Source organism: Diadema antillarum, unplaced genomic scaffold (genome assembly GCF_040938485.1).
Source record: "Diadema antillarum isolate AM-2024a unplaced genomic scaffold, OU_Dant_1.0 scf00000110, whole genome shotgun sequence".
Classification (NCBI taxonomy): Eukaryota; Metazoa; Echinodermata; class Echinoidea; order Diadematoida; family Diadematidae; genus Diadema; species Diadema antillarum.
Window position 1 is genome coordinate 321,865 of NW_027270999.1, and position 27,025 is coordinate 348,889.

Below are 27,025 nucleotides of genomic sequence, written 5' to 3' on the forward strand. Positions count from 1 at the left end.
GTCTTGGGCTCGCTCTTGTTCATCATATATATTGACAGCATAGTCAAACAAGTACATTCTTGTTCAATACATTTATACGCTGATGATACTGTTATTTATTTCTCACATTCAGACATCACTATGATTGTGTCTGTTTGAATTCTGACTACAGAACATTTTCAGTGGTTGTGTACATCTAAGCTGAGCCTCAATCAAGATAAATCTATTTGTATGTTATTCAGCTCTCAGATGAAGTTAAAAAAGTGTAATAAACTGCATTTATTGGTAAATGAAAATATTATTTGTCAGGTACATTCTGCGAAATATCTTGGCATGATCTTAGATCCATGTCTGAAATGGAACCTACATAATGATAAAATGTGCACTCAATTAAGTAATTTGGTATGGTTGTTATCCCGTTTACGACATACAATTAATTCGTCCAATCTAAACGTTTTTTAATAATGCAATTATTCTTCCTATTTTTTGATTCAGGATATATCATATATGGTGCAACCAGTGCTAAACATACAATGTTATTACAGAAATTCCAAACAGAGCATGTCGAATAATATTAGGAATATTCAAAGTCAGTATAGACATATGTCGGTCAGAGAGCTGCATGCACGTCAAGGCTGGAAGTCATTAGCAAGCTCGGCGTTGTTGCCACTTGCACACCATAGTTTTTAAGGCATTAAATGACTTTGCAACCTCCGTATTTAAAAGATCAATTTCAATATTGTCATTTTAACTATTCACTTAGGTCAACAGGTAACTAAACGTTGCCAAAACCTAGGACAGAATATTGTAAAAGAACTCTTTATTATAGGGGTGCTGTGCAATATAACAATCTCCCTCCAAATTTAAAAGTTGTTTGTAGTCTTGCTTTATTTTCTAGTAAGTTAATATCATTTGTTCCAGATTTTTTATAATCCCTCCATAGTTGAAGTTTATTTCTTTGTAGCTCAGTCAATATACTTTTTTTTTTCTCTTGTCAATGATATACATATTTTTACAGTGTGAATCTTTTTATCCTGATATCAATATCAATTTCATGTTAGGACCCCATGGAAGAATATAGCCATGTCTTCATAGACTGAGCTGAATGGGCTATCCTAACCGTACATATTCACTGCTTATTTTTTCTCTTGTTTTCATCCCTTTTCCATATTTGATGCCATTCTATGTTTTAAGCATATATTCTTCTGTTGATGATATGTTGTGATATTGCTTGTCATACTTTTACTGTACTCTTTTTTTCTGCATGAATTTACGGTGAATAAATGAATAAATCAAATCACTTTCTAGATTTCTTAAAATTATATAAATGGTTTTTCATCATCTCACAAAAGAAAAGCTATCTGAAGTGGCCTCTTGACCAAAAAAAAAAAAAAAAATCCCCCAAAACCTGTCTCTTTAGAATAGCTCCACAATGGAATAATGCCAATGTAATAGTGACTTATTGATATTTGGCGCAAGTTAATGAGTTTCTTTTTTCAGAAAACAATATTTACACTAATAATGGCAGCTATTAGGGATTGGTGTGCGCTTCATTAGGTGAATGCTACTCGTAATATGCCTTAAAGACAAAATCTCTATTACAGTTTTGCAAATGTATTATGTGACCTGTCCAATGTTATAGTTAAAAGCAATTAAATGGTTTACTATTTACCCAGGCAAGATGTAGTTTTGCCTTCCTTTCTAATGTGTTAGATTTACATGACAAATCCATTTGTAAGATTTTGTCCTTCCAAATGTGTATGAGCATTCTGCATTGTCATGTTGGTGATGAATTTTGTGTGTAGGGTACTCAAATTTATGGCTGCTTTGTTGCATTTTCAAATGGTGTGGAAATGGAAATAGTATTGTATTTAGCAAGAAACTAGTTTCTCCTGTTCATGCAAGATTCTAGGAACTGAATTGAAACTGTGGCATTGAATACAAAGTCATAAGAGGATTGTTTTTTTCTTTTTTAAACCAGAGCATTGAATCAATGTGCATTGTTTTAAAAATTCTAATCCCTCTTAAGTCATTGCAACATTATACTTTACCTTTGAGCTAGAGTGGAAAGAAGTGCTCAGGAATTTTCTTTTGAGAAATTTTCATCAACGTTGACATCATTTTGTGCAATGTGTATGGAGTTGATATGTGTGAATCTGAATGTGTGTGCATATTTATGTGTATGGTATGGTATGGAAGGGTTGGGCTCTAATGTTCATCTAGTGAAGGATAATGGAACATACGTCTGATGATACAGCTAAAATCTGGAAAACAAGAACAGTATAATACTTCTTAAAGAAAAGTTCTGATGTAGAGACAAAGAAAAGGATGCATGATGTATGAGGGAAAGAGAGCAATAGATAAATGGAATTAGAAAGAAAAGGAAAGGTAATACATTTATAAAACCCCAAACATCTTAGCTACAGATACCTCACAGCATATCAAAAAAGCAAGAAACAGAGAGAGAAAGAGACAGAGAGCAAAAGAGAAATAGAAGGGAAAAGGAAGGGGGAGTGGAGGGAGAGAGTGAGAGAAGGACAGGTTGGAAGATAGTGGCTGTGTTGGTACCATGCTGGTGTGATACAATGTATATGTGTGTGAGGCATGGCTGCATTACCAGAAGGCACCGCATTCTGTTCAACACACTCCGCCACCAGGCAGGCTGGTAATGATGTGGTATAATGCAGCAAGGGGCTGTGAGCATGTCATTTGGTGGAAGCACAAGGCACACAGAGTTTGCAGTACTGTTGCATAGGTGACACACACCCTAGGTCTCACATTCTCATGCATACACATTCACACACAAACTCACATTCTCCTTGTCAAATACACATGCACTCACCCACACACACACACACCACACACACACACACACACACACACACGTATGTACTACATTCATTATACACGCAAGCATTTACATGCACTCACACTTTCATATATGCACACACACACACACACACACACACACACACACACACACACACGCATGCACACATGTACACTTATAGTCTCTTAGGCAAACATGCAAAATGTGTGAATTTTAAGGCATAATTTAATTTTGACCGTCTAATCCTGCTGAATGGTTTAATTTGATAATCGCTCATGCACATGGAAGTGAAGCTCTTTGTTCACGCAGAAAAAAAAACCCTCAGCAGAAATGCTTGCTGGGGCAGTGAGGGAATTTGATATAGTGTCTTAAAAAGGGTAATTTCTGTTTGACTGAAAATGTCAAAGGACACCTTTTCAGAAGGGTTTTTTTTTTCATTATTTTCAACCCTTCTATACTTCATTTGTAAGAAAAATGCTCTACTTCAACTTCCCCAAGTGAAAGAGTACACTTTCAGCAGCTTTAGGTTTGGTGGAATCATTTTGCACTATTAAATTATTCTCTATGTATATCCTGATTTAACATGTAGTGTGCGCAAGGAACATATGCACTTGATTGTGAGATTTGTGAAAGAAAATTCAACCAATGCTATTCATCCACAAGCTTTTTTTTTTAAATTTGGTTTGCATGGAAGGGGGGAGGGAAACTGTAGTACCTTTGCAATTACCTTTGTGCAATTTTTCCTATTCAGGCTTAATTACAATTTGATAGAGTGCCAAGACATGTATTCTGGACTTACTGTGTATCAGGTTGTGAAGAAATTGAGTTTGGAATACAATGCCCCTTCTTATTTAAGATCCTTACAGGGTAAACCAAACTTGATTAAAATGAATGAACGGGTTCAAAATACTTGCAGCACATACTTGAACACATGTTTCTTTTTTGTTGTTGATTATACATTTTAAATTTGGTAGTTATTCAGAAGCAAGGAATAATCGAAAGTATTCAAGATCATAGTAAGAAGCATGATGTAAAGAAAATTTTCCCTTTGCCTGTTTCTCATAGTCATTGTGAATATCTTACAGCTCTGTGTGGAAGTTTCATCTTGTTACAGTATCATCAATTCATCCAGAGAGGTAAACATGAACATTTCAAAAAGTTTCGAGCCATCTTTTGATATGTGTATGTATGAGCGTCTTCAGATTGCATGAGAAGTATTGCAGTGTAGATGGCATCACAAGTCTCCATGCTGCGGTAATCAGGGAGGAACAGATGCTGGACTCCGTTGACACAGGATGTCCTCCTGTTTATGTTGATGGAGCATGGTTCTTGCTGCAGTACCCTCACATCTGTTGGTGCCTTGAAATTTGCTGACAGCGTGGGATGCTGGTATTCCATTTTACCCCCCGCGGGGTGTTCGTACCCCGAGATCAACTAGAGCAAGAGCAGTTACCATTTGTTGCAGAGAAAGAGAGAGCTGCTTATGTCATGATATTAATTCTCTGTGCAGTTTATTATTTTTTTTTTTAAATACAAAATGTGAACTTGTGGCTGCATTTGTGTATTCATGGTGGTTGAGAAATAGAATTCCAAGAACAAGCAAGACAATGTGAACGTTTGACCTAAAACCATGCATTATTGATTACCATCCTTATGACTTGCAGTGGATGCTATTTTTCCTATCAAGAGCTCATGGTTTGTGTTTCAATTGTAGGTATGGTATAACCAGGAACAGTCAGTTAACACTTACATGTATGTATAGCATGGTTATTCTATCTGAGTGTTACATAAAAGTGTGAAAGTTTATTTTGATACTCATCAACTCATTCTGGGTATTAGAGTCCAAAACAGATACATTGAAATATATTTCATAATAGCAATTAATAATATATTCCAATTGCTTTCTGAAATGCACAATATAAGTACAATAAAACAAATATGAACAAAATATAGTTAAGAAAAAGAAAAAAAAAAGCAAGATGTACAGAAATACAAACATAAAGTAAGTATAAAAAAAAGAAGGAAACTGTGAAGAGAAAGAGAAGTGGAGAGGAAGAGGGGAGAATGAGAAAAACAAACTAAATTGATTGCAAAGGAGGCACAGCCTTAAAAGGCATCTAAATACATTTGAACCAAAAAAGAAAAAACGAAATAGATAATTCAAATATGTGTAGATATATAACTTCCAAACTTGCTTAAATTAGAAAGGATGGTCTTCTTTTCACAATTGAATAATTGGTCCATCTTCATAGTGTTTTGTATTTCCAGTAATATCGTTATCGTCCAGTAATATGTACTGGTCAATTTGGCTTCTGCTGTGGATGTCCCAATGTCACAGCATGGGTGAGGTTGTGCCAAGCTGTTCATCCATCAAATCTCAAGTGTTCTCAGAGGCTAAACAAGTCTAGCAGCTGACCAAATACATGTGGCAGATGTCTCTGGCACGTTTATTGAAATATTGATCTGTAGGATAGGCTCATGGTCCAACAAGACCGTATTTAAACACAGGCAGAACTTCTTAAAGTATGATATAACTTGCGCAGAAACTTTAAACATAAACTGTGGAATGGGGTGAGTGTTTTCAATTCATCAGTTTTGGCATAGTTCAGCATAACTTATATATCGTTATTACTAGCGGGTGTATTTTTTTTTTTTTTTTTGATGTTCGGATTGATATGTATTGGTTGTTGTGACTTACCTGTCTATATTCGTGTTTGCATGTATGCTCCTTTTGAATGTAGTCTAAACAGGAAGACATGATACCAGCTTAAAAAGATACTTTTGATTTTACACTTAAGCAGGTATAGACCAGCATCAAACTATGTTTGTGTGTGTGTGTGTGTGTGTGTGTGTGTGTGTGTTTCATCTTAAGGTTACTTCAAACATAAATCGTTTGTATGAAGGAAAAGGGTCTGTGTGTTGACTAGTACAAGGATCTATATGTTAGGTGACACTAATGCAGGCTGTAGAGGGATGGGGGATGTTGGGTTTCCTTGTAAAATATCTGATGTCTTGGTCTAAGGCTATTTTGAGTGCATGTGAGATACATGATGGACAAGTGTGAGTCTGAAATGCCTCTTTTGGGTGATTGTGTATGGATGGGTGCATACCTGTGAGTTTCATGGGGAGGAAGAAAAGAAAGTGAAGAAGGAGATGGGGAAAAAAGAAGAACAAAAATAAATGTTTTTAGGAGTAGCATGCCCCTGTACGGGGCTCTAGGGGTCTTTATGATTTGTGAGTCATGTAGATTCTGCTTGCCAGAAAGTAACATCAAGACAAATGCCATAGAAATCAATATGTACTTTAGGTTTCCCGTAGGGCAGTTCTTTTTGTGGGAACAAGCCTAAATGTTTAATGAAAATGCATGGCATGTGATTGCGAGAAGTGGCTAGTTTGAAAACCAAATCATTCTCAATGTATTGTTTGTTGTAAGGCTGCTGTCCACTCCTTGTCATCACCCAGTGACAAGTGCTCTTGCTGAATTGAAATCAGTTTTCCTTCTCTTCACACTTAATGAGTATTTGAGCAGTTAGTACAAGGATCAATGCTTTGCAAAAGATGGCCAGTGTGACAGTAGCAGATATTTTAATGTGAAATGCACATCTGTAATTCTCTTGGTGCATTCTATCTTCAGATGATTCCATCCCAGATGGTAGGGGAGGCCTGAGTCTTTGACATAGGAGAACTCACCCGAATTATTTGGTCTACATGGCTGATGAGTTTGCTGAGACCAAATTTGATGTCGGGCGAAACTTGAGTGTATTGGTTGGTGCCGCAACAGGCGCAGTTCCTTGAAAGCAGAGCTGTGCCGCGCCTCCTGCACACCAGCTAAGTTTCATTCCTGGGGTTGTTTTTTGATGGCGCCATGTAATTCACCTCTGTACCAGTACCCACCCCACCCCACCCCCATTTTGACACGCAAGTTGCAAAAGTGTAGATGTGAACATCTGCCATATATTTTCATGACACAAATAGAACTGTTCCACACTCAAAGGGATTATCCAGTTATTGTTGCTGTACTGCCAGTATGCAAAAATGTTGAAAAATTACTGCTTTTGATAAGTACCTCTTGTCTGCATTGAGAAAAAATTGTTGTCTTGCAATACTGAAAGCATCTTTTACTAAGCAGCCAGAGAATATAAACTCATTTGACAATTTGAATTTAATTTGAGGCACATCATGGGATTGTGAATATTATTTGCCTCATCCATTTTATAAAGGCAAATGTGCTCAACTTGTACTATTTCTTTTTAATCAGATGGCTCAGATTTTGTGCGGTATAAGAATTGAGGTGAGGGTATTGGAAGTACTAAAGTTCAATGGGTTTGCTCTTCATTCCAATCTTGATTGATTCTTTGTAAAAAAGGAAAGCAAAGTTGTACATTGTCCCTTAGATACTGCCTCTACAGAATGATTAAAGTGTATCAAGCAAGTAGATGATATTTAAGTTTAGGCAATATTTGCTGCTGTTTTGCCTCCATAAACCTGAATTCAATTAGAATGTCAGATGTGCAACCACAGGACTCATTATCAGGAGGACTTTTGCAACTTGATTGGATTTTGACACTTTTTACACTCAAAATTTTGCATCATATTCTGCAGAAATTTGAATTACCACCCTAAATACCAGTTATACACTGTATTTTGTGAGGTATTTCTGAAGTACTTGCATTCACATTACGAAATTACCACACAAAATAGTACGCACAGTATTTCCTTATAAGTGTGAAGTGGCCTAATGTTCATGTTAGTGTTGAAGGGTGTAGATTAAAATATCTTTTCTCTCTTAACTTGAAGCAATATCTGTAGTAGCAGAAGAATTTTATACACATTAATGTCCTCCTAGGGAGAAGAACCCTAAGTAATAATTTGTGTATGTTAACCTGCAGTTGTGCTCCACAAGTGTAGATGTTGTATATGGAGATGCTGGTTAGACGATCATGCAAGGCTGAAATTTGCCAACAAGGATATCAATAGTCTCATGCTATTCCTGCAGATGTTTGTGATTGGACTATGACAAAAATATTCTCTCAATTTGTGATATTAACATCTTTTCTGCCCCGTAGCATATCCCTTGTGGACCTTAGAGTTTTGCTGGAAATTGCATGGGGCCTCAATTTTGGTGACATGATCTTAAACTCTGTACCTCACTATCTGTTTATGGTTGGTAAACTAAATGATGGATTACACCAGCTGGTATTTGTATCAAATCACAGCAACATATAGCTCGCTTTTTATTTGATTCCCCCATCCACCTCCCCCTGAAACTAAGGCAAAACAAAGGGGAAAAGGATTTTCTTTGTCTGGTAGTGGCAGCTTCATAAGCCATCAAGGTATTCCTTATGCTGGGGGGATGAAATCTTAGAATACTGCGTCTTTACATGGGTAATCCAATGCGACAGCTTGCGCGCCAATAGGAAGCATTTGTGCAAACTCTAAACTGCACCATTTGCTTTGCATGCCAGAAGAGAGATGAGAATTGAGGAGGACCAGATATGGTGCATTCATCATAGTTCATTTTGGCAGTCTTGTGCAGTAACACAGTTAGCAGCAGCTCTGGAAGTAAAGCCCCACTGCTGATGAGTTGCCAAAGGGGGCGACAGATCTAAGCTTCTTGGAGTGTTGTGTCTTCAAATTGATGCATTCCTGCTGTGGAGAGGGAAATTTCTTCCCATTTTACCTCACAAAATGAATGTCTATTGAATGAATGTTTTACCAGATAGATGTAGAGAGCTTTGCTGCATTTTTGGTCGGATGTATCTAGTGTTCCTCAAGGGATTTTGCAAGCTTACGTAGTGGCACGTTGGCATGGAGAGAAGCGTGCTGGATAGAGTTTTTCTACTGCTTAGAATTCCTCCATTTCCACTCATCTCTTGGTTCCATATTTAGCATTGCAAATGGCAACAATTTTGCCTTTGTTTGCGCAGGGTATGGCAATGCTTGCATTCTTGCAGCGCTCTGTCCAGTCAACATCCTACCTGGGACCTGCTTCCCCTCCAGGGCAACCAATAACATTGATTTGTCTCGATTGCCTTGATTAATAGTGCACTTCATCGAGCGCTACACCTTGTCGTGTTTGCCCTCTTAATCACTCATGCATGTCTTTTCTCTTGTAAACCAAGAAGCTGTGATCGAATCCTTCAATCAGCGTGCCTATTTGCTCCACTTGGGAATGGTGCTTTAATATGAAACTCACTTTATTTAGTGCAGAAGAGAAGCGCTTGTAGCAGTGCTGCAAATGCACTTCGTGGCGTAGTTAGCAGAAACGTTCACATGCTGTTCGTGATGTCGCCTCTCCAATCTCACTTTGCGTGAGCATAATGCGATTTCATCCACTTCATAAAATGGTCCTACACATTAAGAAAGGGAGGGTATTAGTCAATCTCAGGCAAGAAGATAGAAGGGGCAATATTGAACCTTGCAAGAAAGGTCACATGGCTGCAAACACCAGTTTATCCCAGCTAGACGGCTATGTGCTACCCTGTCACAGACGGAAGTAATGGGCAGAAAGATAGAAATAGATAGAAAGATGTGGCCAAGCTGTGGTAAATTACTTTACAGTCTGTAATGTGATTTCTGAGCGGGAATGGGTAACTTGAGTGGAATTAGCCTGCGTGGCAGGATTTTATTCACATCTTAGTGAGATTTCGGGAAGCACAGGCCTCCCTCTGTTTGCTGCTGCCAGGGTAGGGGCGGAGTGAGTCAGAGCTTAGTGAAAGACGGAAAGGGACAAAAATAGAGAAGCAATAACACAGAAGAGCAGACAGTGACGGAGAAAGAAAGGCTGAGAATACCGGTACTTTTCCAATTGAGGTGGGAGATTTGGTGTAAGAAAGAGCAGAGAGGGCACACATTGGATAGAGAGAGTGTGATAACAAAACAGCCAAACAAAACAAAAGAAAACAAGACTATCAGACCATAGTAGTATCAGCTCAAGTCCAACCAAAGTTAGAGAACAGCGCAGACTTTAAGGCTCTACACATTCATATGGCCACAGAATAACTGATACAGACACCGATACAAACAAACAAGTAAGTAGTCAAACTCTCCCACACACCTAACTTTTTACCTCAATGCAATGCTCTGTTGTCTTGTAGAGATGTACAATGCATGGGGAAGATTGAGAAAATTGAGGTTTAATGATGCTGCAGGGCTGTAGAATTGTCAGATGAGAACCAGCAGGGCAATAACATCGTACAAGGTCTGCAACATTAATGCTGTTCTACTTCTCAAATGACAGTACACAAGAAGAAACACCACACATACACACACACCTACCAACACACAATGCACTGAGAAGATTGCAAAGCAGGAGGATGGTTACTCAAACCAAAGAATGGAATGCTTGGTAGAGGACAGACAGACATTAGAAAGAAATCAAAAAGTGGCTTGTTGACCAAGAGACATGGGGGGGGGGGCAGTGATGAGACTGCCGCTGGGATGAAATGAACAAGCAGACATGCAGACAGAATGGTGGATTGCAGGGAAAGAATATTAAATGAACACTGAAGGTCGATGGAGAAATTTCCAGTGTTTGTGCGTACGCTGGAACGTGCAGTCCCTCTGTGGAAGTTCATTACAGTAGAATCCCATCAAGTGTCTATCCAGTGTGTTTAGAGAGGCTTTGAACAACCCCACCCCAGCGGCTGAAGGCTGCGGGAGGCCGATGTAGACAGATGTCTGTGTGTGTGTGTGTGGGGGGGGGGGGGAGGGCTTCTTTTAGTGACACAGACTAAAACAATATGGTAGCTCAGTGCAAAAAGATAAAATACTGATAGAGCTATCGAACTTAACCATGAGAACGGGGAATAAAAAGATATTGGTCAGTGATACCTCAGCATTCGACTAACAGATAACAAGATATGCTGTTCTGGAAAGGGGTGAAGATCGTGAAAAACTATATGACTAAAAGAGGAAAGGTGTGGAACCATTAGTTTCATTAAGGTAATATGTACTTAAGAATAGATATCAATGTATGTTATGTGCCTGCATGCATATGAGAATATATGTGCAATATTTGTGTTTGCTAAAAGACCATTCTGTATGCAGTTTGGTTTTTACAGTGGATAGAAAGCGAGTTATCCAGCAATCAACAGAAATCATTGAAATGAATGTTTTCAAAGATATATGAATACCTCCTCTAAGTTTAAACGCTTGTGAACATACTCTGCAAGCTCATCAAACTGGCAATATGGAGAAATAGACTGATATGAATTGGTTTCAGCGGCTGAATAGCTTTGGAGTTCAACTTAGTGATCCACTGATATTTTTTTTCTGATGTATTTTGTGGTGTGATGGAGAATATCAGAATTCATACCACGTAGACTGCAGGAGATTTTTCCCGAGTTATTGATCACCGCTTTACCCCGATTTCCCAGGCAAATGTTGATCGGGGAATAGCTGTGTAGAGAGCTGTTCATTAAACAGAGGCCACCAGGGGGGAAAACATTAACTGGCCTGTCAGCCACTGAATGTATTCTCACACTACGAATCAATACCAGCAAATGTAACAACTAGCTATAGATTATTATTATTATTATGACATGATTGAGTATGTATTCTTCAATCAAGTAATACATTCTCTATTTTTAATACACACTGCACCACATACATAAAAAAGCACCTGTATATTTTCAGCTGAAATGACCCTAATAACACATGTTTAATCAACTTCAGTCTGCAATCTCAGAGTGCCTTTGCATTGCATATAGATGACTTTCTCAATGGTCCAGACAGAATTAAAGTTGGAATATTTTGTGGTAGTGCTGATGAGAACTTAAAGGGAGGCAGTCCTGAGAATTTTCACTGTACTGATAATTAAGAAGAGTGAAAAATATAACCTTTCACCAGTTTATACGTGTGGAAATCAAACACTGTCTCCGTACGCGATTTTTGAAAAATAATTCCTGCAAGCGATTGTGTAAGATCCTGCAAAAAGGTGCAATGTCAGTGATGCCCAACTCACCAATTCGACAGCCGTGCCTCAGAAAACCAATTTAAGTGTTCAAAGTGATCATATATGATTTTGTCATAAAATGTGACAATATATGGCTTTATTATTTAAACAAATATGTCAAGCTCATTTACATAAAATTGATATAAAATAATGCTGTAAACATGAATTCATAAATATTTAAAAATCAAATTTACCATCAAATAGGCACTGTCCTTTTCGAGCTTCCGTCCGTGTCGCATACTACTTTGCGTACAAACCACTCTCGCGCGCATTCTTGTCATACACCGTCTAACTGAGTTTGGCATTCAAACAGAAGATTACCTAGGCATAAGAGACTCGAATTCTTCAAAGAAAATATTGTTTCTATCTCGATATATCTGTAAGTACTCATATTTCAAACGAATATGACTTCTACCGGACAGGGTAAAAACAGGGGGTTGCAGGGATATGATTTCGCTCCACTTTGCCGTGCAGGTCCAGTCGGTACTGGCAGTGGCACTGCAGTCGATTCCTGGCTGCAGCCCCACCGTAAATGAAACATAGCTAGCCGCTTTCCTTACCTCTCTACGCTTCCTTTCCTGGGTTCTCTTTGAAGTCGATGCTCGAGGTGTTTCTGTTTTAGGGCCTATAACTCATATGAGCAAATATGGTCGGGATTGCATCTGGCTTCTGGAGTTTTCTCAGTTTACAGCCTGCCTGTCCACGTCAAAACAATGCTTCTCAAAAAGGTCCTCGCATATAAGGCCTACAACACGATATCGAGAATGCTTGTAAGTTTTTATGTTAGGCTTCTAGTACTGAGATTTCTCAGCCATACGGTGCACCTTTCACGATCCTTTTTTGGGTCTGGATGGAAAAAAAAAATTTTTCTTCAATTTTATGCTATGATTCGAGCAAAATACTGCTTGACACATCGGTATGATGAATGATAGCCCGACCAGACGGACGCTGCCGAATGTGGTTGCCCCTCTAGTGTAAATATATGTGTAGAACCGTTTCTACGTACAGTACATACATGTACGTACTAGAACATACACAGCTACTTTAGTAATTGCATGCACGGCGACAGGGCTGCGCGACAGCGCTGGAGCTGCGCTGTGATAGACTGGAAACTAAAGATGCTTAACTGAAAAGACAGGAAACTGCACGTTAATCTTGTACAAATCAAATGGGCAGTGCTCGGTCCTCAAGCACATCACGCACATCACCTGAGACCACTCAAAGACGCTTGATAAACAACAACAACAACTTCAAAGACAGCGCATCTCAGGTGATGTGCGTCTTTGCCGGAGATGTGCTGTCTTTGAAGTTGTTGTTGTTTATCAAGTGTGTTTGATTGTTTTTAGATCATGTTGTTGCCAAATTTTTACCTCCACAATATAATTCTTATCGCTTTAAAATCTCGTTCTTCAAAATAATCCCCTTAATCGAAAAAATGCTACGACTATAATTTTTAAATCTTTTTAAGATGATAAAGATACACTACCTTTTGAAATGAATGATGTTTCTAGGTGTACTGAGTTTGTACTTAGCTCTCTTTTGTATCGGCATGTAGGGTAGCCATTTTGTTTCCATTTTTATCACGCGCCTTCCTATCTTCCTCTACTCTCTACTATCTTTGCTGGAAACCAAAGATAAGCGTCTTTGCTGTAAACACGCGAAGGGCAAACGGGGTATCTACCATAGATCTAGTAGTACCGTCACATGTGTACTGTACAAGTATACAATACACAATACACACACACACACACACACACACACACTCACACACACACACACTCTCACACGCTCAGTACGTAAAAACAACGTCAAATACTACTTGTAGTAGCCATCGCCTTCTTCATACATCCGGGTAACTAGGGAGTGTATGCATAACGAGCAGAACACGGCTGGGAAGAAAGAGATTTTGTTGTGCCTCAGTGACGTCTGACTCTCCGCCAAGACTTGCTCATTAGCATATTCACCATGCAGATTCACACTTTTTCAACCAAAATTTACGAGCTTATTTGGTGATTTGAAAGTTTTTTTTTTGGTGAAAGTAGTTCATTAGAGGTACCAACAGCAAAGTAATTTTTTTTTCAAATTCGTGAGGACTGCCTCACTTTAATGATTCCTCATTGGAGGAGGAAACAATTCTATGTTTGAAAAAAACAACAACCAACAACTGAGTTGATGATAATGTAATTTATGTATTTTTATCGGTGCTTTTTTTTTTTGTACTACAGTGTCATTTTTATAGTGATTTATGTTGACATATTTTGTGTACAATATCATATGTGCCTATTTGGCTTAAAATGGTCAGGGTTATTTTCTGTCTAGGTTCAAAATGACAGCTAGCAAAATGTTATTGATCTTTTCTTTGGTAATTTCAAGTATTAGCATAAGAGTTGGGTAATACTGTAATGTAGGGAAGATCAAGTATATCAATGAATCAACCTCTCCCCCCCCCCCCCCCCCAGCAAGAAGAGACAAAGTGATCAAACCCTTCTGACAGTCACGTAATGTTCCTTGTACCATGAGACAAAGTGAACTTTAAGATGATGTTTGATTACTGTAAACATTGATATTTTTGCATGATTAATTTTTGCACTGGGCAGCTCAAAAACATATTCGTGGGGTCTTGAATTCACGCTTTGCAATTGTCAACCCATTCAAAATGTGCACATAAAATTTTGAAGATATCTTTGCAGGTTTTAGAATTCACGCTAGCCAAAAGTAGTGCGAAATACACGAAAATTATTATGCCATGAAAATTTCTGCATTTACAGTAACTTAGCCATTATATGGAGTCACACTCATTGATATGAACAAATTATTGATGAGAGAGAGAGAGCAATAGACTTGCTGCAAGTTTTCTTTGCTAATTTGTGTGGTCTCTGATCTGATTACCTTACTGTGGTTTGTTGGTTGTTTGTACCATCCTGCAGGACCCAAGGTTCAACTGTGAGATCGACCTACAGACTGGCTACAAGACACGCAGCATGCTGTCCATGCCTATCAAGGAGCCCGGTGGAGAGGTCTTGGGTGTGGCTCAAGTCATCAACAAGATTGGCAGCAAGGACCAGCATGAGGCATTCAACGAAAGTGATGAGAAGGTGAACCTTTGACTTCTTTCCCTTACAATATCTACCCCCCTTCCCATGATGGAACTTGGTGAACTAGAATAGACAAAGGACATATCCAGTGGTAATTGTGATGGAAAACTGAATAAGATTATAAAGTGGCTGGTGGATAGGTTGCCTTTAAATTCATGCTGCTCCTATTATCATTTTCCACATCTGCTGGCTTGCTTTCTCTGCCAGTCAGAAAATGTATATACAGTGAATATTATCATCGATGAAAAGGAATTAAGTAATTTCCTTAACCTTAACTGTATCACCGTGACATTTATGTCAGACTGTGATAGTATTGCACCTGAGTGGGATTCTTTACTTTGTATAGTTTATTAGGGTCAAGTTTGTGAAGACTGGCCAAATGCTATTATGAATTTTGGCAAATTACAGCAAAATAAACAAGGATGTGAAGGTTAAATTGTCAGTAAACTATAGGTGAACTTTTTTTTAAAGGTTTTCTATACCTGTTGTCATCATTTCCTTTGCTGGTGTCAAGTTCTCTTTGCTGTATTCAACAGTAGTTAACTGATGACTGAATAGTCACACATTTGCAATTCATTTGCATTAGTACTTCAATGAGAAAACTATGCCTATTGGAACCTAATCACTTGTTCGTGGGTAGACAACTTGTGCCACCCATAGTACTGTCTGTAGTCATTGTCACACAATTTGGTGGGCTCTGTAAGGATTCCATAGTGTTGCCCTGCCTGTCTGTTATGTCAGAAGAGGTGACATTTTTTAAGAAGGAAGCAAGGAAGTAGTGCACAGGGAAAAAAATCTATCCCTTGGCCCATTAGTGTCCCACACTCTGGCGGTAAAAAGGCAAATTTGCCTGCTAAAAGGTGGAGAGAATTCCGTCAGCTCTGATCAAATATTCACACGAGTTCTTCACAAGCTGAGCACATATCTGAAAGAGGAAAGAATCTGTTATCCAATTAGTCCCGGGGGTGTCCTTGCCCAGTCCAACCGGTCCTCTTCCCCTCTCTAATTTGTGGTCTCTTTCACCTGATCATGACCCGTGTCGCGAATAAAGCGTTCCCTAAAGAGTGCTTCCGAGACCAGGTCTGAGTTTCCCAGTCGTGATGCCCATGTTTGATGGACATCCGTCCTTAACCCATACGCTTTCCAAGCCATACATCAGTGACTTTACCTGGCATGAGATGGCCGTGTGCCTATGAAGCTTCCGACAAGGCCTTCAAAAATGAACCCGCCATTACAGTATGATGTAGCAGTCATTACAGTTTACATTCAGGTGACACACAACACTTCATGTAACATTTTTTCTTTCCTGTAGGCAGAAATATTATGCAAATTCAGTAAAGTGTTATGAAACCTGTTACTTTGAAGTTTTTAGCTTCATAAAGGTATGGAGAAAAGCTCTCTAGAAGAGTACAAATAAAGCCACCATACCCTGTCATTAAGCAGATTTGGGTGTGTTTTCTTTTTCTAAATGGCAGCATATTTTAATTTCTCTTTATCTATTTTTCAGATGAGAAAAATACAAACAGACTACAAAACTTACAAAAGACCAGGCATGCTGACTGTAAGAGCCCAATTTACAGTATGGATGGCATGAGTGTCGTAATATGTTACTGAGATAGAATGATATGCTTTAAATTTGATCATAAAAATTTTGGCTATATTTCAACATTCTTGTCAAAATATGTCTATTTTTGCTTTCACTGATTGTTCATGTTTGTGTGTCTTTTAATTAGTAATAAAAGAAAATGTAATACAAGGAACCCAGAATTCCAAATATGTGTCCAAATATACCATATGATAGAATACACATAGCTGAATGAATGATCATGGAATAGTGCAAAGATGCTTTGTGCTACTACTTTGTTGAAATATCTTATTGAGGGAATAGTGACAACAGAAAAAGTTATAGCCAGTGCAAACTAATTGTACTACTCTGTGCACTACTCAAATTTCATGACCACAACAGTACTGTAGCAATTTGGAGTTTCTCAAACCAGGATTTATTTTGTTTTTGTTTTCTTTTTCTTTACTAACCTACCCTGCCTGGGCAGAGTTTTGGTGCAGAAATTTTCATCTTGTCATTTAACTGGCTTTTCTGAATTTCTCTTCGTATATCATATTACAGAAAGATTCTAAGATGGAACTATCTAAAATCCATTAATATGCATGAAATTCGAATTCTTCATAAATTTGTCACATTGAAAAAGATACAGGAATTCTGATCTTCTACAATGGGTTACCAGTAGGTCCAAGTCCAGATAATACAAGGCTATCTCAGTTTCTGGAACCTAAATTGAAGAAAAAAAAAAGAAGTAATGTAAAGAACTGAGGGCTCAATTGAAGTAAAATTTGTATTCTACCTAATAAAACAGTAGTAATGAATGATATAATCTTCTTACAAGAAGCTGCAGCACTAAATCATAAAAACGTACTTCTTGGACTAGATAATCAACCCATTTCTTACCAAAATTTTTGTTCTTGTGATAAGTCTTCGAAATGTAGATTCCAAAATCTCATAGTGCATTGGTTAGTGCATGCTGTCAGTCCCAGGGTGGTCTCTATTCTAAAAGTGGAGATAGTCATGGCTAGTGTGAATGATGTCATGAAATGAGGTGTCCTTTAAGACACTTTATCCTCACGGACGACTGGTGGGTCTTACGACTTACTCAATAGGAGTATGGTCTGAGCAAGTGATGCGGAAATGTGCCTGGAGATCCTTGCGGTATCAAAGCTTGCTTTGATGTCCAACTCACATACAGGATGTTCTGCTTTGTTTGTGGGTGTACGTTTTTTACAATAAATATTGCCTGAGTTACCAATGTGCAGTACTAGTCCAAAGTGGGTACATGCAGCACTTGGATTACTGTGTAAAGTAGCCCAATTCCTTTCAAGACTTCTGCTGATCAATAAATTTAAACTGGCGATACTTCCATCACGCTATTGTGTTGGAGACAATATGATAGCTGGATACATTTGCAGTTGGCTGTCCTGTGTTCTTCAAGAGCACATAGAAATTCTGTAATTACTTTATTGCCAATTTTAATTTCAATTCTAGTGGTTTTTTGTGCATGGCAAATTTCACTTTGGGACTAGTGTGAATGTAGCTTTTGAACATATGATATATATGTCTATATACTCTACTTATTGGCTGCTTATGCGGTGACAAATTTCTTCGGTTGATTTGTTTGTTTGTTTGTTTGTTTGTTTGTTGGTATGTTTCTAATGGCTGGTTGTATGATTAAAATGCTGGAAAGTAGTCTTCAAAAAGAAATGAAGCAAAGCTATACTAAGAGGCAAGTTTGGTCACACTCCAAAGTAAGTGAACTCTGTGGAAAATGCACACACATAAACACTCACCTACCCTCCCCCACACACGCACACCTGCACACACACTCACACCTGCACTCCATACGCACACTCACGCCCACATGCACGCACACACACACGTACATGCACACACATATTCGCACATAACGCAATTGCAGCTGGCCGTTGCTACCACACTGCCAATTTGGGACACATTGAGCAATTTCAATAATTGCGTTCCAAGGGAGAATTTTAAGATGGCTCAAGAAGAGTACAATGAGATTGACACTGTGAGGGAAAAGAAGAAAGATGTAGAGATAGTGACAATAGAGAAGGGCAGATCTGGATGACAGACAGAAGGAAAGACAGGAAAGGAGAGGAGGGGATGGTCAGTATACATGGAATGACCCAGCCATCCTGTAAATCTTCCTGCCTGGAATAGACACCTTTTTTCATCCCATGCAAGTAATGATATCTCTTTTGTCCACTGGGGAAATCTTTTAATGCAAGCTCCAAACTTGTGCTGAGAATTGATATACTGAAGCACACGATGTGCCACTGTCCGGGTACTGATGACGGCAGAGCTAGCTGTGAAGGAGGGCTGCACTGCTTTTACATCTTCTTCAGATGCTGGTTGTATGTGTCTCTGTTATAAGGGGTGGGTTAAGGTTCAATTGTTTTAGCTTCTTTCTTCATCTTCTACAGAAAGAAATATAATTAGTTTAGCCGCCCTTCGTCTTCCGTAGATAGTAGCTGTATGTGTATGTGTGTGTGTGTGTGTGTGTGTGTACACACGCGCAAAGTGTGTGTGTGGGGGAGGGGTTTGAGGTTCAATGATTTTAGCCGCTTCATCTTCTACAGATGCTAGCTGTATGTGTTTATGTGGGGGGGGGGGGGGGAGTGGGTTGAGGTTCAATCATTTTTAGCTCAATTTTTATGCCTCCATCATCATAAACATTGTGGGCACCAATCAGTTAGTGGCACTGATAGCTTGTAATGAGAATGTGGAGTGATATCACCAGGGATGGTGATGCCTTGTTATATGATTGTCAGGTAATTTCAATGAGAATGGTGATGATAATGCTGAAAACAGTGATGGGTGATATTTATGGTAAAGGAAAAATATCAGCGATGATTATACTGGTGGTTATAGTAATGCAATAATTGATGATGGTGAAGATCATTAGACATCATTGTTATGATCAAAATACTGCCATTGTAATGTAGTCTTCAATATCAGTGCTATCTTCATTACTATATTCAGTATTCTCAGAATTTTGGATAGCTATTGTTCATGAGTGCCACAAGTTAAACTCACATATAGACCCCATTACTTCAAAAACTTTGCTACATGACACTGGAATGAACAGCCAACAACCTTGAAATATATTGTAAGGGCGTGATACTTGTGTTTTCCTATTACCAAGTGCAATGTACAGTGTATTAAAAAAAAATTACAAACTGTGCGACAAACAGATATTTTTGCAGATCAGGACCAATATTAATTTAGAGGCTTGCAAAAGGGGACAGATATTCCCATTAATGTCAGGTCGTGGATTCTGAAGAGTCAGTAAGTCATCAGAGGTATTGTTGGGTCTATCTAGTGGAGAACATTGAGAATGTAAAGAACTACCTACAGTTCAGAGACATTGTATGCTTTGTGTGTGTGTGTTAACAGGGTGCTATGGTGGTTTGTCATGTAACATAAACCCACAGAAGTTTGCCTTTCAATTGTGTTTGAGTGTATATTATGTTTTCTTTTGTGAGTCAACCAGGCATTCAATGAGGAGAAGATATGCCACCAATTTATATTATTTCTCAATTGATTGTGAACAAAAAACTTGTCACTTCCATGGCAGTGTGTTTTCTTTGCTCCTGTTTACAATACCTTGTAGAAAGCAAAAGAATGAAGCTTGGTGAATAGAATAAAAATCCAGAGGAATAACTGTCCCTGTCTTGGTGTTGGAGGTGCTAACTATTGACGCTTTTCTTTCCCATGGTGAAAAATACTTGGCAAGTGTGCAACAATGAATGCAGCAAAGAGTTGACTATTGCAGCCAAAAATTGCACAAGTATGATGCACCTGAATAATGCATAGATTTCATGCAGATGGTGAGCTTGCTGAATACTTCAGTTGCTGTCTTAGTTGTTGAATCTCATTTCAGTGGTATCTTGTAAAGTTGCTTGACAACATCACCTCACTGGGCAAAAAAAAAGGGGGCTCTAAAGCCTCCTATAGCAGCCTCGAGCAGGCATTCAGCTCAGGGATGTGCATTTTATGTTTTATTTTATTTAAAAAAAAAAGGATTGCCATGGGAATTAATGTCCAAACTTTTATCCTTGCACATCAATAGAGCAATTCCAGTTCTGATTTCAAATGTAGCCAGGGTATTGTAAGCATTTTGTACTTGATAAGAAAAAAACAAGAAACCATCAAACCCACAAAAATAATAAACCTAACTATGATTTTTTTTTCATTCTTTGTTACAATTGTACTCAACCTAAAGTCTTTTGGTGCATTTACACTTACTAAGAGATTAGTAAAACAGAAGTACATTGATACAGCCATGATTGTAGAGACTTGTTAGTGTTAAAGATTTGTACCTAAGGTGTCTTAGGCAACAAAATAAAAGGATGAAAGTTGAACCAGAAATGACATAACCTTCTGTCTTTTTTAAGCTCAATGCAGGCAGTGCCATCACACAGACTCAGGTGTGGGTGTCTCTGATCCTAGCGGGCCTAGGACCCATGGTATCGTGGTAATTAGCACCAGCTTGGGTAGAGGGAGGTGTACCAGAGGCAGGCGAATACTGCTTGGGTGTGATCCAAAGTCGCTTTTAATCGTGGCCATGCTGGCATTCTTTGTGCCGCTGGCTACACAGTTGGGGGCTCTCATCTTCACCAAAGGTGGTGCTGCCTTCGCGCTCCGACACCCACCTTCGCTTGACCGTATTTCCCCCATGCCCAAATTGGCAACTTCCATAAATGGGATTTCGCCCTGTGGGAGTTACAAATGACCCAGAAAAAAAAAATCATGCCGTCATTCTTTTTTCGTTCTCCTTCACTGCTAGTTGGAATGCAATATCATTGCCTTTCTTTCTTTGTCAGAAGATTGACGAAGAGATGCGTGCAGTGGAATTTTGTTTTCTCAAACTGTCAACCCAGAATAAGCTTATTGGTGATAGACACATTGTGCATGCATCTCCCATGCTATGTACCTGGCGACGGACAGACGGTGTAGCTGTAGGGAAGTGTGTACCCCAAAATGCCTCCATGATATATGAGGGAAAACTGCGAAAGTGAACAACACTTTCTGTTTGTCACAGTGTGTTTGTTGCACCATATAAAGCCCAACACACGACTGTTCAAGATGTGAAATTCTTCAGAACATCTTCATTTGTGTGCTGCTTTTTTTTTCATTGGCATGGTGATAATCAAATATGTTTCTGATTCTCTGTTTCATAGCAAGATATCATTTAGAAAGTTTAAGATAAGATTAATTTAGTATATGTGCATCAATTATAAAGCATTGCATAGAAAAAAAACTGATTGAGAAAATGGGATTCAATATTTGCAAAAAGTGTGTAGCTTATCAAGCTGGCTCATTCAGCCAATCATGGCACGAGAAATGGTGTGGTTGCTATGAAGGTATTTTCTCAGCCCAGGGTTATTGTATGAGGGCATACCCACTGAGCCTTCTGACCTGGGCAACCCTTGATGGGGAATGGTTTCATTTTGAGACATGAACTCCCATGGGTGTCTTTACCCTCCCTTCATGTGCTTGTGTTAGCAGAAGCTCCCTCCAAGCATGCAAAGCACTTCAAGGTACATGGATCTTAGAAGCATGCATACAGTCACATGCCTCCCACAGTTGTCTTTGTATAGAATTTCAAAGGCAAATATGTGAATTAAATGTTTCTTGTATGTCCAAATTGTTAGTCTGTATGAGCTTTTAGGTTCCTGGATTTAAAAACCAAAAAATGTACAGTGATTTACAAATGCAGGATGTTCAAAATAGATTTGCCCCTCCCCCCAAGAAAATCCCCCTAAAAAACAAAAACAAAAACAAACCAACAACAAAAGCATCAACGACACTGTTGTTTACAATGTGGTTAAGGATGGTGAATTTGTATGATCTGTTTCCATTCCTGAGTGCAGGCTACAGGCATAGGTTATAATGGGGTTTTACTTAATCAGACCAGGGAGGTGTTACAGAGATGGAGTGACAACTCTTCTTAATTCATGCAAACACATGTTTGGGTTCAAGGCGTTACAATGGGATGTCTAGCATTCCACTACACTTTGAAGTCATGCTCGGCACCGCTCTAGTTGCAAGACGAAGTTCGGAGATAAAGAACGCATTTCTTCTTTCATTGAATTACAAGCTTTATATCACCGTAAAATTTTAAATGAAATGCTCAAATTGATTTAGAATAGTTTAGGAAAGAATTCAATATTATAAACATGTATTTCTAGTTCCTTCATAATGGGCAAATCGAAATGAAATGAAAATTAGGCCCTCTTAAAAACCTAATATTTTCTATAATACGCACATTTCCCCATGTTAGTTTTCTATCTTTTAATCTGGTATATTCTGATCTTTCAAATAAAGTACTCTGCTAAAGCGTGTTCCAGCGTGCTTTTAAACTAATTGCTGTTAAAATTGTCAGTTTTACACTGCATTTTGATTCGCTGCTCCAATTCAAGGAACACGAATTCATCGTTGCCATATCACATTGAAAGAGAGAGCGAATTGCAGTAGGGGCAAGTATTTCTAGATGTGAGAGTGCTAGTCCCGATTATTGATGCTCTCTTTTGTCGAAGCACATGGGTAACACCTGTAGTTGAACGCATGACTTCAAAGGAGAGCAGTAGTTGTCTCTCCTTCTCTAGCACCTCCCTGATCAGACCCTGGCATCAGTCACAACCTACAATTTGCAATAACTCCTGTTAATTGGATACATTACACACAATCTTGCACCACAACATGCACTTTCTCCATCCACGCTATGTCCTTCCAGCCTCAACATTCACGCTTATGGACATAGAAAGGGGGAACGGGATCAAGTGAACCAGACCTTTCTATAATCCAATAGTTAGATATGACATAACGACCCTCAAAAGGGGCCATAGCATTGCAGTCACAGAAATCAATGTTGCTGCTGTAGGAATTTTAATCATATCCTGGATATTGTTGTGGAAAATCCCCAGAAAATATTCCCAGTGCCTCTACCCTATAGGATGCTGGAGGCATTCCTTAAAAAAAATATATATATTGATTTACCAACTTGAATATATGTGCATAAAACACATTTTAGATAGACCCTAGTCATGTTATACTAGTACCAGTGCTAAATTGAACAAATTAACTTTCCTTTGGATATTATACCATTATCATTATATGCCAGAGACTCATGCCTGAAGTTGTTGTCACACTAGAGCGTATCAAGCCAATGAATGTCCAACAAATTCAAAAATTTCAAGATGCATTCACATCTTTTGCTAATACTGGAATAGGTCATTAAATGTTTGACATTCTTTGCATTCATTAGCTATTCGTAGAGATTTGCAGAAGTATGTGGGAGGTGATTTTTTTAAATAATTTTGAACATGTCCAAAATCAAAACTTGACTCCAGCATGTCTCTGCATTTCCCTATGAATAGCTAATGAATATGAAGAACATCAAGCATGTATGGCCTATTCTAGTTTTAGCAACGGATGCTAAGACATCTCGAAATTTTTGAATTCGTTGGACATCCAGTGGCTTGATACAACCTAGTGCGATGGGGCCTTAATGTAAAATCCATGCATGACCTTTACTCACTATCTACCAGATCCACCGGAAATCATTGCTAATGATTCTAAGCGCGGTCATTCATTTTAATCTTGAGCCTAGTTTTGTTAAAGAGTACAAGTTTAAGTAACAAGTTTTAGGTTCAACTTCACATATTGACTCAAAAATTTCACTCACTTTCAGAAAGATACTCACTCTGAAGTGTTTCATCCTTTTCCTGTAACATCTATTATGGTCAAAAAGAATAAATCCACCCAGTTGTCCAGGAAGCAGATATCTTGTTATGACTTCAGCATGATAAGGTCAAATTGATGCTCACAAAGGGGAAAAAAAATTCTGCACAGATATCCTGAATAAAGATGACTGTATGACCTCTTACTCATAGCTAACTGATGTGGCTGTATATTGTAATTGTAAGTATTACATAGTGGAACCCCATCATAGAACTAACTTACAAAAAACAATAGTCTATGTATGCTGTGCTATGTGTTATATGATTAGATGTGGCTTACAGTAGGTGTTGTTATGAATATGAGTGTATGTATGCATGTGTGCATGTAGAGGTGTGGTGGATTAGGAGTGCGGGGGGGGGGGGGGGGAAGGTTGAAGAGCAGGACTTGTTTCTTCATGGAATAAGCCAGGAATGTTATACCAACAAACAGCCAAGGACATGAATGTACAATCAGCAGGAATCATGGTGAAATCTATGCCACCTGTCTCAGATTGACTGCTATTTTTTTTTTTCTGTATGGATTTAGTATTAGAAACATGAAACGTAAGTTTATAGATTCTCTTCAGAATTGAAGGTTTATTTACTACAATTGCTCAAATAATAGTCTCTGCACTTGTCCAAGATTTCAAAAGCTTTTGTGTGTGACTGCTTAGTGCAAGATTCCATCATGGCTCAACTGGAGAGCCTCAGTGATGTTCGAGACCCTTATTTCCTCCTCTCATTTCAATTTTCATTTTTTACTGGAGGGGGTGGGAAAGGGGGGGGGGGGCTGGTTGTTGAGACAGGGGAGGATGCTGATTCAAATCTGACTGGGGTGCAGCACATTGCTGGACAAGAAAATGTCTGGAATATTTGCAGAGTCCATTATGAAAACAGCATCATGGGTAACTGTTGAATGAGCGTTTTGTCGTGCCTGAATCTGGGGCTCTGTTTGCTTCCGAGCATTCTCCAGCGACTCGCCGTATGTGTGCATGTTTAAGAGCCTTTGTGGCACTGCCAAGAAATGTGTTCGGGGGGAGATTGAATTTCTGCGGCAATAAATGCAGCTTTGGCATAAGTAATGGATGGAACTCCTGGGGGTTAGAGTAGGGAAAAGTGCAGTTAAGGGGTTGGGAAAATGTTGGAATCATGGTGAGGAGATGAGAGCTATTTCTTGGTAAAAAACAGCATGCCTACTGTGAAGATGTGAGCTCACTTTACAGTACAATAGTCCCTCTGGTACATTTTGGTGTATGTCTTGTGCCTTGCATCTAACATTATTGGTTTTCTGTGGTGTCAGTCAGTTGTCTTCTGCTTGTCGTAGTGTCCTTCAACAAAATATGAAGTATGCCAGTTACTGTAGAATCAAAGAAAACTTAATTTTGGGTACCATAAAACGGGATAGACAGGGACGGCGAGGTGAATACGGGCAAAACCGAGGAAAGTTTTTTGAATCTGCATGTTTCATATATGCTTGAACTTTTTTTCTTATTTTTATCATAGGATGGAAGGACTATCCAACAGTGTCCAGAAAGTGGTCCACCTGAAGTGAAAAAAATTATTGAAGGGTACAGGAGGTCCAAATAAAATTTTTTCAAAAATATCACAAAAAATCAGGGTGGTCAAAACTTTTCTGCTCTGTGGCCATTGATTAATGAAATTTGCTGAAAATGTGCATGAACCTAGCCTGTTAGGTCCTACAGCACACCTTAGAGTTTGAATTTGAAATAATTATTCCAACAGGAATTGATGACAATATGTTTTTTTTTTTCTCTTGTGCAAAAAATCAGTTAAACTGGGGTGAATAGGGACACCATGGTGTCGTTTGATTGGCCCTTTAAACTTTTTGTATGATTAATTATTTTGATGTCATAAATTGCCCTGAAATGTTTGTTATGTCCAGCTATTTCCAAAAGTGTGAATTTTTTCCCTAAATCTCTTGACAAGAGAGCAATAAGATCTTGGGATATGTGGCTTCACTTTTGTATTCATAGACGAGAGTGAACTTTGCTGTCTTAACCCTAACTAGAGCAGGAAGGGTCTGGGAACCCCACCCCCCACCCTCTGGGAAATTTTTTCACTGCCTAAGACAGGCTAGGACTTTTGCACTTGTATTTCATGACCCTTTTTTCTGTCGACTACATGTTTTAATGCCATTAACACATCTGTTTGGGTCAGACCCATACTTCAGGTGCCAGACTACAATTACTGTAAGAACTCTCAAAATACCCCAACATCATTAGAGTTAAGTATCACTGAATCTAGAGTGTATGAATAACATTGCACATCATGATTTGCCTCTTGAAGAAGAAGTGGGTTGATATTTGAGTGCAATTCAATGGATTAGTAGAGTTTTGACTTACTTTCCAATCTTAACCTTTGACCTGATGGGTCACATTTTTGTGTGTCAGTTCGTTTTGTTGGGCTGTTGCAATTTTTTTTTTAAAGATTGATTTAATGATGGAATAAATTACTCTGAAATGTTTGTATATCTTTTTAAACTCTCGAGGTGTTCCCTTAATCCAATCTATTGGATGGACTGGAAAAACTGCCTCTAAACAGCTTTTTTAAAAAATCAAAACTAGTGTTGTCCCTTTAGACCCCGAGTTCGGGAACAACAGGGACAGCGCCATTTTATTAAAAAACATGATTTTCCCCTGAATATTTTTTTTTCATAATGCCAAATTAAAGGTATTTTAGGTGGACATGAAATCCCCACATAAGATTGAGTGTTTGGGCTACATGAAAACAATTACAATCACGAGAACATTAAAATTGTCCCTTTTCACCCCGTTTTACAGTACTAATCAAAGCAGAGCCCTAGGATGGTTACATTACACACAGATTTGGCTT

At 38.6% G+C, this 27,025-nt stretch overlaps 1 protein-coding gene across 1 annotated transcript in view; it reads left to right on the forward strand.

The window, feature by feature from the left end:
- The window catches only part of LOC139719412 (dual 3',5'-cyclic-AMP and -GMP phosphodiesterase 11-like), a 97,299-nt gene that overhangs the window by 61,704 nt on the left and 8,570 nt on the right, over window positions 1-27,025 (forward strand). Inside the window, exon 2 of the mRNA XM_071630828.1 lies at window positions 14,693-14,860. Within this exon, the coding sequence (XP_071486929.1) occupies window positions 14,693-14,860 (168 nt within the window). The remainder of the gene's footprint in view (window positions 1-14,692; window positions 14,861-27,025) is intronic.